Here is a 16,340-nt window from a genome sequence, read left to right on the forward strand (position 1 = left end):
CCCCTATCATTCGTGTTAACGAAATTTAAAGAAAAATCTTATCAACACATGCAAAAAAATTAATTTCGATAGTTTAGTTTGTTTGGAAACTTTTTTATCTCTTGTATTTTTTTTATAAAACTCACCGATTTGAAATTAAAAAATAAAATGTAAAGCATTACATGTCAGGACTAAAAATATTTTTAGATTAAGAATCTAGTGATAATAATGATAATAATAATAATCTAGATAATAACGTATTGCAGTAGGGTAATGTCAAATAAAACAATGTTAGAAACATCCTAAAAAGTGACAGCGGCCGACTAGATTTTTTCCTAAAAAAATTACAGCTGCCCACTAGATTCTTTATCTAAAAATGTTTTTTGTCCTGACATGTAATGCTTTACATTTTATTTTTTAATTTCAAATCGGTGAGTTTTATCAAAAAAACACAAGAGATAAAAAAGTTTCTAAATAAACTAAACTATCACAATTAATTTTTTTGCATGTGTTTGATAAGATTTTTCTATAAATTTCATTAACAAGAATGATAGGGGTAGTTTATTTCAACCCCTTCCACTCATTTTAAAAAAGTGAAAAAATTACCAGAAAGTGTGTTTTCATAACAGTAATGCTTCCATAAAATTTCATTAGTCTATCTCTTTTCGTTTTCAAGATAAAAAATAAAAACATTATTTTTCCGCCATCTTTGTACCGCGATATCTCCCTAATGGTTGACTTTTGACTCAAGGTTTATAAAGTAAACTACCCTTTATTTTGAACAAGGAATCACCCCCTGAAGTTTTTCGCATTTGTTTTGAAACACCCTGTATATAGGAGAGAGGTTAGGTTAGGTTAGGTTAGGATATGGTATAAATAATTGAAAATCTGCGCAATTTTGGAACTAATAATTTTTGGAAAATAAAATTGATGATGGTATCTCGTATTTGACATTTAATAGTACTATCTTATAAAGAATATAACAATGATTAAATTAAATTTATTTAAAAATATTATCTTTTCCAATAATGCTAGAAAAGAAGTAAACTATTTTACAATATTGTTTTACCCATTTTTTTTATTTTATAATATCATTTCATTAAATTGCGAAATTTTAGCAAAATTTGATCCCCTTCATTTATTTTACAGTTTGGGGTGAGTCTTAAATAAGTGCGAATATATTTAGGGGTAGTATATTTTGACCCGAGAAACGCGATTATGTAGGGTTTTCTCGAAAAAAACATTTTTTTAGTTTCATAATTCATATTTACCTAATTTCTTGATAATATGGCAACATAGGTAGTAGATTAAATTTAAGATTTTTTTGAAAATTTTCAAAGTAAAATAACCCGGTTATTTTGGACTTATTTGAAAAACGGTGAAGAAAGATGTTTCTTTTATCAAGATCTACCAGCCCTGAAAATATTTGCACTTATTTAAGATTCACCCTGTATAACTGCTATTTTCGACGCTGAAACGTATCAAAATCTTAAAATTTATAAGTTATTATACTTAGTTTGAATTTTTCCAAAAAATTGCACTTCTAATTTTAGAGGGCTAAGTACTTAGGTAGTCTCTAAAGTTATATTGATAAACAGAAAATTATACTGATAAACAAAAAATCAATTTATTTTACCTAAAGACACTTTTTAGAAACTTTATTTGGTTTAAAATAATAAAAAAATGTTTTTATTATTTTTTAAATTTTCTTAACAATTGAGAATTCTCTTTATTATTTTAAAAAGCATAGCTTTAAGCCCAGATAAACGTTTAAACAAAACAATATACAATACAAAATACACATAAAATTATATATGATGCCGTTGACCCTATATATCTCCAGATGGCTATACGAGATCCATTTGTAATGCCTCGAGGACATTTAGTTCAGGATTTGCCGATAACAAAATTGTCATTTATTTAAAACAGTCGGAAGTGAGGAACCCTGCTCTGGAATATACCCCAGCCAAAAACATCTTTAAATTACATCTTGCTGAAACAACTTGCAAGTGGTATTAATCTATATTGGATATTTTTGAATTCTCTATACCAGGTGTTTTCAATAGTGGTTCACCCCTATAAGTTTTGATTTTTTTAGAAAAAAAATTTATTGAAAAAGACATGTTTCAAAAAATTTATTTCTGTAATCTGTACATTTTCTGTTTCCTTAATAGCCTGGAAATTTTGTGGAATACCACCCAAAATACACACTTTCATGCAAATGCCTAATAACGTTAACGCTTAAATTTATTTAAGAAAATAAAAAAAATTTGAGCCTAACCAACAATTCGTATTTATAGTGATTTACAGTAATTTTCTTAATTTATACGAATATTCTCGATGATTATCGGATTGAAGTAAATATGACGATGTCCTCCAATGGAAAATGCGAGTTGTTTAACTCTAATAATTCTAATTCTGAGCTAGCAAATGAGTTAGATGCTTTACCTAGACCGTTACTCAGAAGCTATCGATGAAAATATCCATGAATATTTACTTCCTAGCACACAACTATAGGATATTGGTACACAGGTACAGAATCAACTTTATTATAGTGATTTTCTTAGCCGCGTATGGCACAGATTGTTACCCAGAGCGAGTTAAATTGTTTCACAAAGGGGTAGATCTAGCCCGAATGGGGTAGCTATGGCAACACTACCGTTACCACTTTTCCTGACGCTAGCTCGTGTGTCACGGCCTTGAATTTTTACTCCCAACGCACGTAAAGAAGAATTTATAATCACAACTCTTTTTTGGAAGTAAAATTTCTTTACGCGCGATGGGAGTAAAAACTGATGGCCGTGACACACGAGACGCGAGAGGAAAAGTGGTAACGATCTTGGAGCGTTGTAACTCGGGCCCTAAGTGAGCTAGGGAGCTGAAACACGTAGAGGGGTCTCGATGATATTTTGACGACGTTTCGTGCCCTACGAAACACCATCATCAATGAATCAAATTAAAAAATCGTCCGATTTAAATCAAATTTGGTATATAGATTGCGCCAAGGCCAACTTAACCGTGTACGACACGTGTCACTGTGATAGTTAATTTTGACGTAAGTAACGTCAAAATTTATGTCGTCCGATCGCTACCAAATTTGGTCCCACCCTGCAAAATTGGATACGACGTTTCGTTTACATCTTCATCAGAGTGGGACTAATGATTTGATATTGAAGAAAAATGTGGGTCGATTTTTCGATACAGGTTGACGCCCTCGACGCACGGTGGGGTATTAGCATGAAAAAGGTGATCAAAATTCGAAAATGCAAATGTGTTTAAGATTTCCCAAAAAAAGATAAATGATAAGTTAAATCATGTCTGCCATGAATGGCGTTGCTATGGGTGTGTTTAGTTGCATTCATTTGTTTCAACGAAACGTCAAAGTTGTTACTTCTCACAGATAAGAGGTAAATGGCTAAATTTTATGTTTAAAATGTTAGAATTATGTTTTAAAATAATAAATTGTTGTTGTTCTTCTGCTCTTTTTACGTATATATTATTGTTTTGATTGAAAATGGCTCAGCAAGCTGCAGGTATGTATTCTACAAAAACTTATTATTTATTTTGATATTCTCTATACTAACGATTTTTTTTTGCAACTAAAAGTTAGGCGTTCAGAAAATTTGATTAAATTTGTGACATTTTTATTATACTTAGATATTTAGTTGAGCATTTCGAAGAATTCAGCATATTGTCTATATACGTTTTACTTAGTAAACATTGAACTTTCATACAGTAAAATAAAATACTGCGACTTTTTGCGACTTTGCTGATAAAATGAGAAAAACATTCTTGGTTTCCTCTAATTTGCCAATCAGTGATATACTAATGCGAGGTGTAAACCGCGATGGCATTGTTGTGTACAAAGCGATCACATTAGTGCCATTAGCAGTATAGCACAATTTGGCATTAGTAGCGACTTTAGTGGTATGGGCATTGCTCGCGGATCAGTCTTAGCATTAATAGTATTAGTTGCGATATTACTACTGGCATTAGGGGCATTGACCGTGGAAACACTGGAACAGTGATTTTTCTTTCTTTTTTTAGAATCGACAAATTATCCATTATTTTGTTCATATTATTTCCTCTTTAATTGAAAATAGCAATAATTTATATAAGGTGTACATAAAAAAATTTCGATCAACTATCTGTGTCAAATACCCCACTGTGCGACGTTTCGAACCGAGGATGCCTCTAAATGGACGAAATCGTCAGGACTTTTCTTAATTATGGGTCGATTGGAACAAAACTCGGTACGTGGATAGAGGTACCCAAATTAATTAACTTCAAATATGCGCACATAGTTTTTTTAATGGGAAGATAGTGACTCATTAACAGATTGACATTTCTCAAATAAGTAGAAGAAGAGAAATATAGATAGATATATAGATAGATAGAGAGAAAGAGTTAACTTCAAAGTTAACGGCTTACTGTAAAATACCCACATGAGATATTGACATTGAAACTTTGGTATTGTAACAAAAGGGGACCAACTTAAATTTTCGCATAAAAGTAGATGGTATTTTTTGTCTGTTTATTATTTTTGAATTTTTTGACTTGATTAGCAATTAGATGGTTAGCCATAGCCCATTGTATTTCGGGCTAAGGCACTTTTCGGGGCAAAACCTTTTATTCAAATTAATTTTTTATGACTAACTGCCTTATCCACTCAACTTTCTGAAGTAAAATTAGTTCTGTCAATCACTTTATGCCGTAAGAAATATACTAACAAAATGACAGAGTGGTTAACATGTGGTTAAGTCTGACTTGTACCACTCTGGCTTTCTGATGTAACTCGTTGCGTCCTTACGGTTACAATTTTGAGTGAGACATATGGATGTTTTTATAGACTAACATTTTTAAAACCTCGTGAGTAAATAGAAAACTACATCAGGAATCGTAATATATTGAAATTAGAATATCCAAAAAATTGATTTAGACCACTCTGGTTTTCAACGGCTCAAATCTTATTTATATTAATAAAATTCACGTTGCCCAGAATATTTTTGCCTGTATAATTCTAACAAAAAAGAACAGGAAGCTATTCAGGACGTTATTTTGATTTAACTTTGGCTATAAGGAGTTTGTTTATTTTAATTAGAGAGGTGAGATTGAAAAGATGAAGCGCAAACGAGAATCTTCTAAAATAACAGCCATGTATAAAAGAAAGTAGTAGTGACACTTTGAAATCAGCGTCAACAAGTTTTTTTTTTAGTTTTTGACATCTCTTTTTGCAATTTTCCTTTTGACGGGGATTTCCTTAAAGGGAAAACTTCTCGGAGAAAATAATTAGGTAATTAGAGTATCGTGAAAACTGTAAAAAGGGACGGGATGCTCTTTGCATTTATTTTAAACGATTCGAGCTACCAAGCAGATTAAATAGAAAAATTTGAAAACTGGGAAAAGGCGTTAGAAAATAATTTGGAGGTGAGTTTCTAATTTTATTTGGTTTATATAAAAATAATAGTAGTTATAGGGAATGTTTCTTAGAGGAAGAGCAATAGGAAAAAATATACATAGTTACCCATAGTTCGTAAAAATAGAACTAGAAAATCCATTGAAAATGGCATCACACGTGTTAAAAACATGTTTCTTAAGATTCAATGTGTTCATTAATTAAAAAAATCCGTTAATAAAATAATTTATATAAAAAATTTAACTAAATCCTTATCAATATCATCATCATCATTCTCAGCTTATTCAACTATTTCCAATTATGGTGTAGTTTCCCTCACAGATTTAGATACTCTCCTTGAAGTTGGGTCCATTGTTGTCTATTGTTATCCCTACTAATTTCCTAATATCATGGTCCCATCCCAGGTTTGGTATTCTTCTAGATATCTTAATTTCTCGTCGGTACTATGCTGTAATTTTTGTGTCTTGTCCACTGCTAGATGAGGGATTTGATTCTTTGGATGAGATTTATTAATTGGGCTTTTGTCGTATCCACTCTATTGTTTTACGGCCTCTGTTTGTTATTCCCGTCATATTTCGCTTCATTGAGCGTTGTGCGACCTGCAGTTTCCTTGTAATGTCCGTTTTAAAAAAAAATCGAAATGTGGACCTACGACGAATGCTGTGAGTGTCCTGGGTCGAAGGTGTGAGGAATGAAGACATTCTCTGAAGAGCTGGACTAGAAGAACGTGAACTCTTCGAAATCATCAAGAAGAAGAAAATATAGACTATTTGGGACACATACTACGAGGAAAACGCTATCACTTTCAGCGTCTAATTAATTCTCCAGGGTAAAATCGAGGGGGGCAAAAGGGGAATAGCCCGAAGGAAGCTATTCTGGCTGAGAAATATTCATCATTGGACAGGCATACAGGACTCCAAGTCGCTGCAATAAATAGAACCATCTGAGGTGGAAAATAGATGAACGCCTACGCAGGAATCTGACATGGCACCTTAAGAAGAAGTCTGTTTTAAGAGTTGAGGCTCCGCATGCATAGGTCATGACTGGTAGTACACATTGGTTGAATGTTTTCTTCATTAGATAAAGTGGCATTCTAGATTGAATTTTAGAATTTTTTGAAATTTTTTATAAATTTTTAGTAAAAAACATATCTTTATAATATGGAAACATAGATAGTAAATTAAATTTACAAGAAAGAAAACACAGAAAAAGATCCAGTGGATCTTAAAATTTAGACAAAAAATCAATTTTTTTTTATTTCCAATGTAAAGTATCTCGGTTATTTTGAACTTATTTAAAAAACGGTAAAGAGAAAATATGTTTCTCTTATCGAGATCTGTCAGCCCTGAAAATATTTCCACTTATTTCAGACTCACCCTGTATATTAAATAATTATAAAAAAAGTCTTTAAATTTACAGAAATTTGAAATTTATATTAATTGATAAAATTGAAGTCCAATAAAACACAAACACTCACATTTTGTATTAAAGAACAATTAAATATGACGGCTTTATGATTGTATAATTGTATATGTTACAGTGAAAGTCGGAAATTCAGTGATTGTTAACATTCACTAGGAGATGCTAATAATTACGCATTGGACCAGTGAATGAGGTATTATAAAAAGATCTGTCGACTTTTCCTAGCAATTTCTAACATTCACTAGTGAAAGTAACATTTACTAAAGGTTAGAATTTTTTTTTAGAATGAGTGGGAGGGGGGTTAATCACTCCGACCTTACAGATCCATTGTGTCCCCCTTTCCTGAATCACAACTCATCACACAGTCCCAGGGCTTTGACAAAAGCCAGTATCTGGGACGGTTTTATAGAGGGTAGTTCTCCATCTCCAATATCAGTTGTACCAAAATTCATGGCACGAATGGTTGTCGTCTCGGCGCACTCAGTGATGAGGTGTACTGGTGTTTCACCATCTTCCCCACAGAATCTGCATTCGCCGTTTCTTCTTAGTTTCAATCTACTGAGGTGTTCATTGAGGAGACAGTGTCCTGTTAAAAACCCGTGACAATCCGAAGATTGTTCTTACTCAGACCCAGGAAGATCTGTGATTTTCTTGATCATAAGCCCTCAGAAACTTCTTCGAGTGTCTTAGACCATTGCAAGATTTCCATTCCAGGTTGCGGATGGAATCTTCCAAGTTCTTGAGTTCCGCCTTGAGTTGGTTACCACTTGGAAAGCAGAACGGTTCTGGTCCAGTTAGTGGAGTGTTCGCTCCTTTCCTAGCTAGATTATTTGCTTTTCATTGCCTTCTATCCCTTGGTGAGCAGGCACCCAGATTAGGAGGACTTTGTTTTCTTTGCCTAATTTATTCAGCTTCTCTATGCATTCTTTGACCAATTTCGAATTGATTGATACTGAGTTGATCGCTTTTAACGCTACTTGGCTATCAGACAAGATGGCTATTTCTTGTTTCGGATAGTTCCTATCTAATATAAGTTGTACGCATCTTTCGATAGCGTAGATTTCTGCCTGTAGGATACTAGGGTAAGTGCCCATTGGTTCGGAGTATTTAGCTCTCGGCCCAAACACTCCGATCCCTGTTCCCGTATTGGTTTAGGAAGCATCAGTATACCAAGTTATGGTATGGTCTTTTAACTGCTGGGCAAGCGTTTTGCTCTTCCAATCCTTTTTATTGCCCAATACTACATTGAGATGTTTCTCAAAGTTGTAGGTTCTTGGCATATCGTCCACTGGGAGTTGCAGGAGTGGTATTTCCTTTATGAGGGTGTTCCAAGCCCCTGATCTGACAATTCTCCCAGTACTAATTCCGTTAGTGACCATTCTAATCATTGTCGCATTGGCATATATGCAATGACAATGTGCAGTGGTGTTAGATCTAGAATGACCTCCATTGCTGCTGTTGGACAGGTTCTCATGGCTCCTGTGATGCAAACGCATGCTAGTCTCTGGACTTTGCATATGTTTAGCCTTGCCGTCCGTTGCTCTAGTTTTGTGTACCAGGCAACTGCTCCATAAGTAATCATGGGTCTTACTATCATGGTATACATCCAGCGCAAAATGTTAGGGGAGCAGCCCCATCTATTTCCGGCCAGTCTTCTGCATATCATGAGAGCCTTTATGGCTTTGCTGGTAGTGTTCTTAATATGCCTGTTCCACAGGAGTTTACTGTCCAGGGTTATTCCCAGGTATTTAACTTCCTGTTTTGGCAGTATTTCCTTTCCATCTAGTTGGATTCTTTTCAAGTTTTTCAGACTTCGCCTTCTGGTGAATGGCACTATCGCGGTTTTGTCTGAGTTGATACTCAGCCCGACAGTCCTACACCATCTCTCAGTGATACGGAGTCCTCTTTGGATAATATCACACAAGGTGCCTTCATGTTTCCCCCGAGTGATCATGACTATGTCATCTGCATACCCAATGCAGTGTATTCCCGCTAGAGTTAATTCATCTAGTAGTTCATCCACCACCAAGCTCCACAGCAAAGGGGAGGTTACTCCACCTTGTGGAGTTCTTTGCGTTGTTTTAACAGCTACAGTTTTGGTGCCCATCATTCAAACCCGTTACTTCAAGCATATCAAAACATTTAATAAATTCATATTCACTAGGTTTTTTGTGGCAACCGCGCTAACTTAATCTTTCAAACTCACTGCTATCATCCAGGGAATGCTAGCATTCACTAGTGAACGTTGGTTTCAAAAATAGCTGTTGAACTTTTACCAGCGTAGTCTTAACAAATCAGTGAATGTGAGCTTTCACTAGTAATAATGTTAACAATTACTAATTTCCAACTTTTACTGTAATATAAATATATATATTTGAATTTATTAGAACTAAGAAAATTACTTACTTTGTTTTTTTTTCTTAGCAAAAAAGGACAGGGAGTATGCCCAATTCTTTTCTTTCTTATTAGAATTTATATTCTATTTTTTCTCCTCCAAGATAGCCGGCTATAAAAATATGAAAACCTTTTGCTTACCCCAAATCTCCGCAGATTTTTATCTGGCAACCATCGCCGGCCGTCCCGTCGCAAATCCTGATCCTAGCCTCGGCCTCGTCCGAACACTTTGAGGTTAGATTCGAAAAATTGCTTTCGGTCAGATCTCCCAACGATCCCTTATCCCTTTTATCAATAGCCTTTTGATCCTCTAAATTACCACTAACGACGGAGGACCAGAACAAATATATCGCAAAGAATCTTTCCACGAAAAACAACATATTCATATTCTCCTTCTATTCTCTTATATTTCGAGTCACTTAGACTGAAGTTAATATCAATGAACTTATTTTCTTGTACAGGGTGGTGCCTCTCATACGACGCGGAGGCTCCAAAGAGAACGGTAGTTTATATTATAGAAATGAAATTTTGGCAGCATATTCAGGTTAATTGAAAGCATTTTAGAAAAATATATGGAGTTATACAGGATGTCCCCAAAAAAAGTTACACATCAGAGTTGTGTTTTTTCTAATGGATCACCCTATATATTAATTGATTTTTCGATTCTAGGAAAAAAATAAAGGTGAGCTTTATTAAAGAAGCATATACCTAAAATGTAAGGATTTTGACATATTTCACATTTTGTGAAAATGAAGAGTAAATTTTAAATTTCAATAACAGCTACCTCAATTTTAGTTGACCTTGTATAGCCTGATATTTAATTGCAGTAGCCATTGTATGTTAAACCAAATTAAAATTTGACCCGAAAAGTTATGCAGGGTGAGACAAAATTAATATGAAACATTAGTCACTTTTAAAAGCAAGTTACTTCTTTACTTTAAATGGAACACCTAATATATTATTCCGGTGGTTAATAGGGAATTGATATATCTTCAAAATATTATTAATGTTGTCTACCCCTTAGACAAAGATTTTCCTAGATATTTTAATTTTTATGATTTTGCGTCAGTAGATCTTTATTATTCGAAAAAATCTATGGGGTGGCTGTGATATATATCTTTTGTCTCGCCTTTTGTTAATTCAGACGTATCTTAATTATTAGATAATTAAAACTAGATAAAAACCTATAATTGTGTGACAAAAATTAACTAGATGAAATCAAATGCTCAAAATGCTCCTTTTCCTGTTTACTGCCTAAAATGGTTGTTTTTTCATAAGGATCTTTTCATTTTAAAAGGCATATGTGGAGTTCTACTTCGAAAAGCAGCTACAATTATTTCTCTCATGTTGTCGAGAATAGTTGGTCGAGTTTTTTAAACACTGTCTTTAACATATCCCCATAAAAAAATCCCAGACTATATAAAATCAGGAGCATTTAGGTATTCTATTAATTGGTGAATGCACACTGCATTCACAAACTAATAGAATCATATCAATTCTTTCTGATGTAGGATAAGTTTGCATTTTCGGCAAATTTCTGATACTTTTTTTCGTTTCAACTGACATAGAATGATAATTAATTGTTAAAGTTAAATTGATTTGACAGCTATGTTGAGGTAACGTCAGGCATATCATAGCCACCTAGATAGATCAAATACTAAATCATGTCATTTTGAAAAAAAAACATGAATTATCCATTGAAAAGAGTTACTTTTTTTTTAAAGTATCTATGTTCAATATTAATTTTCTCCCACAATGTATAACATTTCGATTTAAGTTTTAATTTGGTCTAAAGTTCAATGGTTATTTTGACTAAATATTAAGCTATTCAGGGTAAATTCAAGTTTATGTAGTTTTTATTGAAATTTAAAATTTATACTTCAGTTTTAGACAATATTAGACATATGTCAAAAATCATACATTTTAGTCATATACTTCTTTAACGAAACTCACGTTTTTCGTTATTTTTTCCCTAAAATCCAAAAATCCATTAATATATAGAATGTTCTATTACCAAAACCAAAACTTTGACGTGTCCCTTTTTTTGGCGATACCCTGCCGAACATCAATACAAACTGTCGTTCTCCTTAACCGAGTCTCAGCGGCGTATGAGAGGCGTCACCCTGTACTTCCGAACCACTTAAACTAAAGTTAATATTAATAAACTTTCGTTTTAAAACCAGAAAAAGAACAAAAAAGGATGATATTAAGCTGGAGCGGTTTTGTAATGTTCCGTATATACTACTCGGTATTACACTATTTAGGTTAGGGGGAATTGCTTTGGCTGTGTTCTGGATCGCCGCTGTAGGGTTTCAGGCTGGGATTTCAAATTTAATTATTGGGTTTTGAACTAGTTTTTAGCTAGGATATGTAGTAGTCTTCGTTGGAATAGTGTCGATGAAATAAGGGTATATAAAAATATTTTCACGTTTTTCTGCAGCTAGTTTTTTTTATTTAAAATTCGACCGGGTAATATTTCTGTTCACAGTAGCTTTAGAAATTAGTACAGGTCAAATTCAGGAATAAAATTAAAAAAAAAAATTCCTGTTTCACCAAAAATTACTACAACTTTTTTTGCTTTTTAAATGACACCCTCGGAATTTTTTATTTATATAGAAATGAGTCTGAAAAAGAATGCAATGTAAACTTTTCATATGTAAGCTTTTGACATTTCCGCATATAGTTTATTTTAAATTGTAACATGCGGTTCATAACGACAATTTGACCCGGAATAACAAGTGTGTCGTATCAAATTAATTGACAAAAAAATATTTTTCTAGATATGCTAATGACCCACTCTCGTTTCATTTGAAAAAAAAGAGATATGATTAAAAATACGATTTGGGCATCTTTTAACCGGCCAGGACCAGGCACGAAAAATATTAGACTATAGCAGAGCTATGGTAGAGAGATTAGCTGTCACTCTAGATTGAAATTTAAAATATAATGTCAAAAATTGCACAAGTTGACATGTGCTATGTCAATCTATTCAGTGTGTCATATAAATTAAAAAAAAAACCGAGGGTGCCATTTAAAAATCAAAAGTTATAGTAATTTCCGGTCAAAGAGAAAGTGATCAAAAACAATTGAATAAGTCAATCAAACCTAATTTTTGTCATATACTAACATACCAAATCTCGTTTTTTTATCTGAAAAAATAAAAAAGTTATAGGAGAGAGTCACTTTTGAGAAACACCCGGTGTGTTCGCTATCACTGACGACAGGGAGAAACTCACTGTGAAATCATCATCTTAAGCAAAAAAGTATCTTCAACTTGTAAGTAAGAAGTGTTTTAAGTCTTGTAAGTGCAGACAGAGCAGGTTGTTATCAAGAGTGGAAGACAGCACAGCTTTTTTCGAAAATATTATATCTTCTCTTAATCTAGCCTCGATCATGTCCAACTATTCATTTAAGTGAGTATGTACTAGTTCTTTTTTTTAATTCTTTTAACATTTGGTAATCAAAGCAGCAGCACACTCACTATTTTTATAACGGCGTGACATAATACTTATTATTTTAGGCTTCCTCATACATATACGAGTAGCTTGCATTTGTTTTCCGTGAATCAACTATCCTTAATCTTGAGAGTAAATTAATTCTTTTATTTTTTTAAAAATAATGCTTCTAGGTTGTTGTAAAGGCTATATTGCCAAAAGTACCCCAACAGCAAACTTTGTCACTTTAAGGCCATTCAAAATAAGCATCTATTTATTAAAACACGGAAAACAAAAGAGTTTGTTGATGGCATAGTCCTTTCCCAGTGAACATTTTATTCCTTTAAGGGAAATGTGTTCTAGGTGACGTCGTTGTTACGTTACCAGATATGAAGAAATAAAACGCAGATACGTAACTGTTCCCTAAATGTGACAAAACTTTGCTCACTGGGTTATATAACAACTTATTGTCTATGACCGCAACCAAATTATCTAGCGACTTCCTAGTCTCAAAAATTCGTCCTATATGACGCGCTTGCTTAAATTTCTGACGATGAGACCGCGATTCGGGAGTCTGCAGTTGCCGTGGAGCCGCTCTCGTGCGCGCTTCCAGACTGGACCATATCCAGTCCCCTTTCAGGAGAATCCGCTCACCGTTTACGGGAAAGTTTCCGACAGACGCGTTTAGGACTTTCAGTTAAAATAAGTTTAGTTATTGAACATTGCTTAGAATAATAATTGTAAGTTTTCTATGCTGAATAATTTTTTTTGTGTCTGACAATTTGAATAAGAATTAATGTTTAATATATTTTTCAGGCGGATTTATTTCTTGAAAAAAGTTACTTTATTTTATTTTATGAGAATGAAAGGAATACAGTATAATATAAAAATATCGCTTAAAATGAAATACTTAGATCCATTGTGGCCCACGGAAAGCCAACGAACACCGAATAACAACAAAAAAAATTATATAAAGTACCAATCGAATGCAAAAATGATATATTTCTGATATTTTTAAACTTTCATATATTTCAAAGTTTAATTTATTTTGTTCTAGTCGACCAATTTTAATGATTCTTTAATCAATATGTAACTAAGTTATTTAATTTTACATATATTTTTATAACATTTTTTAAATTAAAATTCCTCATCTATCTATACCCCGATGCAAAAAAAAACGCAACGGAAATTTTTTTCATAAAGTTGAAGGTGTTATATTTTTTTTATTTTAGCCCTATTTCCTTGATTTTTTGAACAAACTGTATATAAATATATCAACTTTAATTTGTAAACTCAGTTTATTATAAACTTTAGTATTTTAGTTATTATACAGGCTTAATCGAAGAGTTGTTTTTTACCCTATCTTTAAAACACCCTGTGGAATAATTTTGTTAGGAAATTTTCCTAAAACACTATTTTTCGGCCAGAACCATGTCTCTTAAATATTTTGTTTTTTGACTCATGGCAGCACATGCCTTGGTTAATTTTTAAGAGCACAATGAACTTGCCACAAATGTTTTGCAATTTTTTCAGTTATCTTATTTTTTGTTATTCTTCATAATGGCGAGGTGGCTTTGGTGACTTTCAATAGCTTCATTTTCATTAGAGATATTCGCTTTTGAAAAAGGGAGTAACGATTAATCTTAATTTAAACATCTTAGCATTAAAAGCATGCCCTTGCTTTTGGTCCAAATCAACACACATACAGGGTGAGTTTCCTACAATGTTCTCTATGGATATCTCGGAAACGAGATTCGGTTAAATGGGGAAAGAATTGCAGTTTTGTGGGGTCATAAATATGCGCCTTTCAGATTTTTGAAAAACTGCAAGGCTTACTAGATATTTCGAAAAAAACAAAATTCGGCTATTTTAAAAATTGTCCATAACTCCATTATAAGCTATTTTAGACAAAAAAATTTTAGATAAAAGTTGTAGATAATCACATCCTTTATGAGACTGTGCCTCCCGTTTTCTTTTAAAGCCTCTCATTTTTGACATATGACACAAATATATGTTTTTTAAATGGAAACCATAGTTGGTCATGACTTTCAGCGATATAAGCTATAATATGTTTTCTTAAAAAAAATTACAGAGTTATAGCCAATTCTTATCATTTTTAAACAATTTCACTTATTTAGCCATGGAAACAAGTTTAATCGTCTTTGCTCTCAGAAATGTGAAGCTGTCACATCCAAACTTAGTAATTTAAAATAAACAAAAATTGTAAATATGAATTTTTCAAATAAAGAAAAGCGTGTAGATACTCCCGCATCATTAGAGTGGTTCCTCCCCCCCCTCATAATGAAAGAAATGTTAAAAATTATTTATATCATAATTATGCAAACTCAGGCATAGAAAGAGGTGGCCCAATTGTATGGGCCTCCTCAATCACCTGACCTATCCATTTTAGATTTTTTTTTATGTGGTATGGTTAATAATAAGGTTTACAAAAGAACTTGTGAATTAAGGGAGGCACTCGAAGTGGCGGTACGAGAGAAGTTTAATTAAGTCGACCGGTCCTTCTCTGAGTATAGGTAGTAATTCAGTTTTAAAAAGATGCAACTCAAAACAATGGCGGATTTTTTGAACATTTTCTAAAATAACTTAAAGTGTATGCAGTGATGTTATTTTTTAAGTTTTAGTTTGTGTAATGTAAATTGTAAGGAACCGTTTAGTAATATATTCTAACTTTTTATAAGTTTGATAAATCATAATAGAATAAGAATACCATGCAATCCAATTGAAATTAATCAAGAAAGATCAGAATTGGCTATAACTATATGGTCAAAAAAGTTGAACCAATAATCCTACACGCTTTTCTTCATTTGAAAAATTCATATTTACAATTTTTGCTTATTTTAATTTACGAAGTTTGGATGTGGCAGCTTCACATTTCTGAGAGCAAAGAGGATTAAACTTGTTTCCATGGCTAACTAAGTGAAATTGTTTAAAAATTATAAGAATTGACTATAACTCAATAATTTTTCGAAGAAAACATATTTTAGCTTATATCGCTGAAAAGCTTAAAAAATGGCGCTTTTTATGAAGTCATGGACAACTATGGTTTCCACTTAAAAAAACATATGTTTGTGTCATATGTCAAAAATGACAGGTTTTAAAAGAAGACGGAGGGCACAGTCTCATTAAGGATGTGATTATCTACAACTTTTATCTGAAAACTTTTTGTCTAAAACAGGTTATAATGGAGTTAGGGACAATTTTTAAAATAGCCGAAATTTGTTTTTTTCCGAAATATCTAGTAAGCCATGAACTTTTTCAAAAATCTAAAAGGCGCATATTTATGACCTTACAAAACTGCAATTCTTTGCCTATTTAACTGACTCTCTATCTCCAGTAGTTTCCGAGATACCCATAGAGAACATCGTAGGAAACTCACCCTGTATAAAGGGTGATTAATGTCACTGTTATTGAAAAAAAAAATATTAATTTTTAATTTGAAAAGAGGCTAGAAAGTCAAATAATTTTGCAAACATTGGTCAAAAATTATCAAAATCTTCCGAATAGAAAAAAAATATATTCAACTTTAAATAGATACATTTTAAGGTGTCATATATTCTTGTCGGTCAGTGTATGTTTAAATTTAGGAACAGAATATTGTTTAGAAATCGCAAAAATTCTTTGTAAATTTAAAATTTTTCAACAATTATTGGACTTTGATAATACAAAATTATAAT

The 16,340-nt window shown here is 32.7% G+C and overlaps 1 protein-coding gene across 1 annotated transcript in view; it reads right to left on the reverse strand.

The window, feature by feature from the left end:
* LOC115879168 (prominin-2) overlaps positions 1-9,630 on the reverse strand; it is a 176,362-nt gene extending 166,732 nt beyond the window's left edge. Inside the window, exon 1 of the mRNA XM_030895857.1 lies at positions 9,353-9,630. Coding sequence (XP_030751717.1) covers positions 9,353-9,597 — 245 coding nt within the window. The 5' untranslated portion in view covers positions 9,598-9,630. The remainder of the gene's footprint in view (positions 1-9,352) is intronic.
* Between the last annotated feature and the right edge of the window lie 6,710 nt (positions 9,631-16,340).

This window comes from Sitophilus oryzae, unplaced genomic scaffold, assembly GCF_002938485.1.
Source record: "Sitophilus oryzae breed Bouriz unplaced genomic scaffold, Soryzae_2.0 scaffold_1576_pilon_pilon, whole genome shotgun sequence".
In the NCBI taxonomy this organism is placed as follows: Eukaryota; Metazoa; Arthropoda; class Insecta; order Coleoptera; family Curculionidae; genus Sitophilus; species Sitophilus oryzae.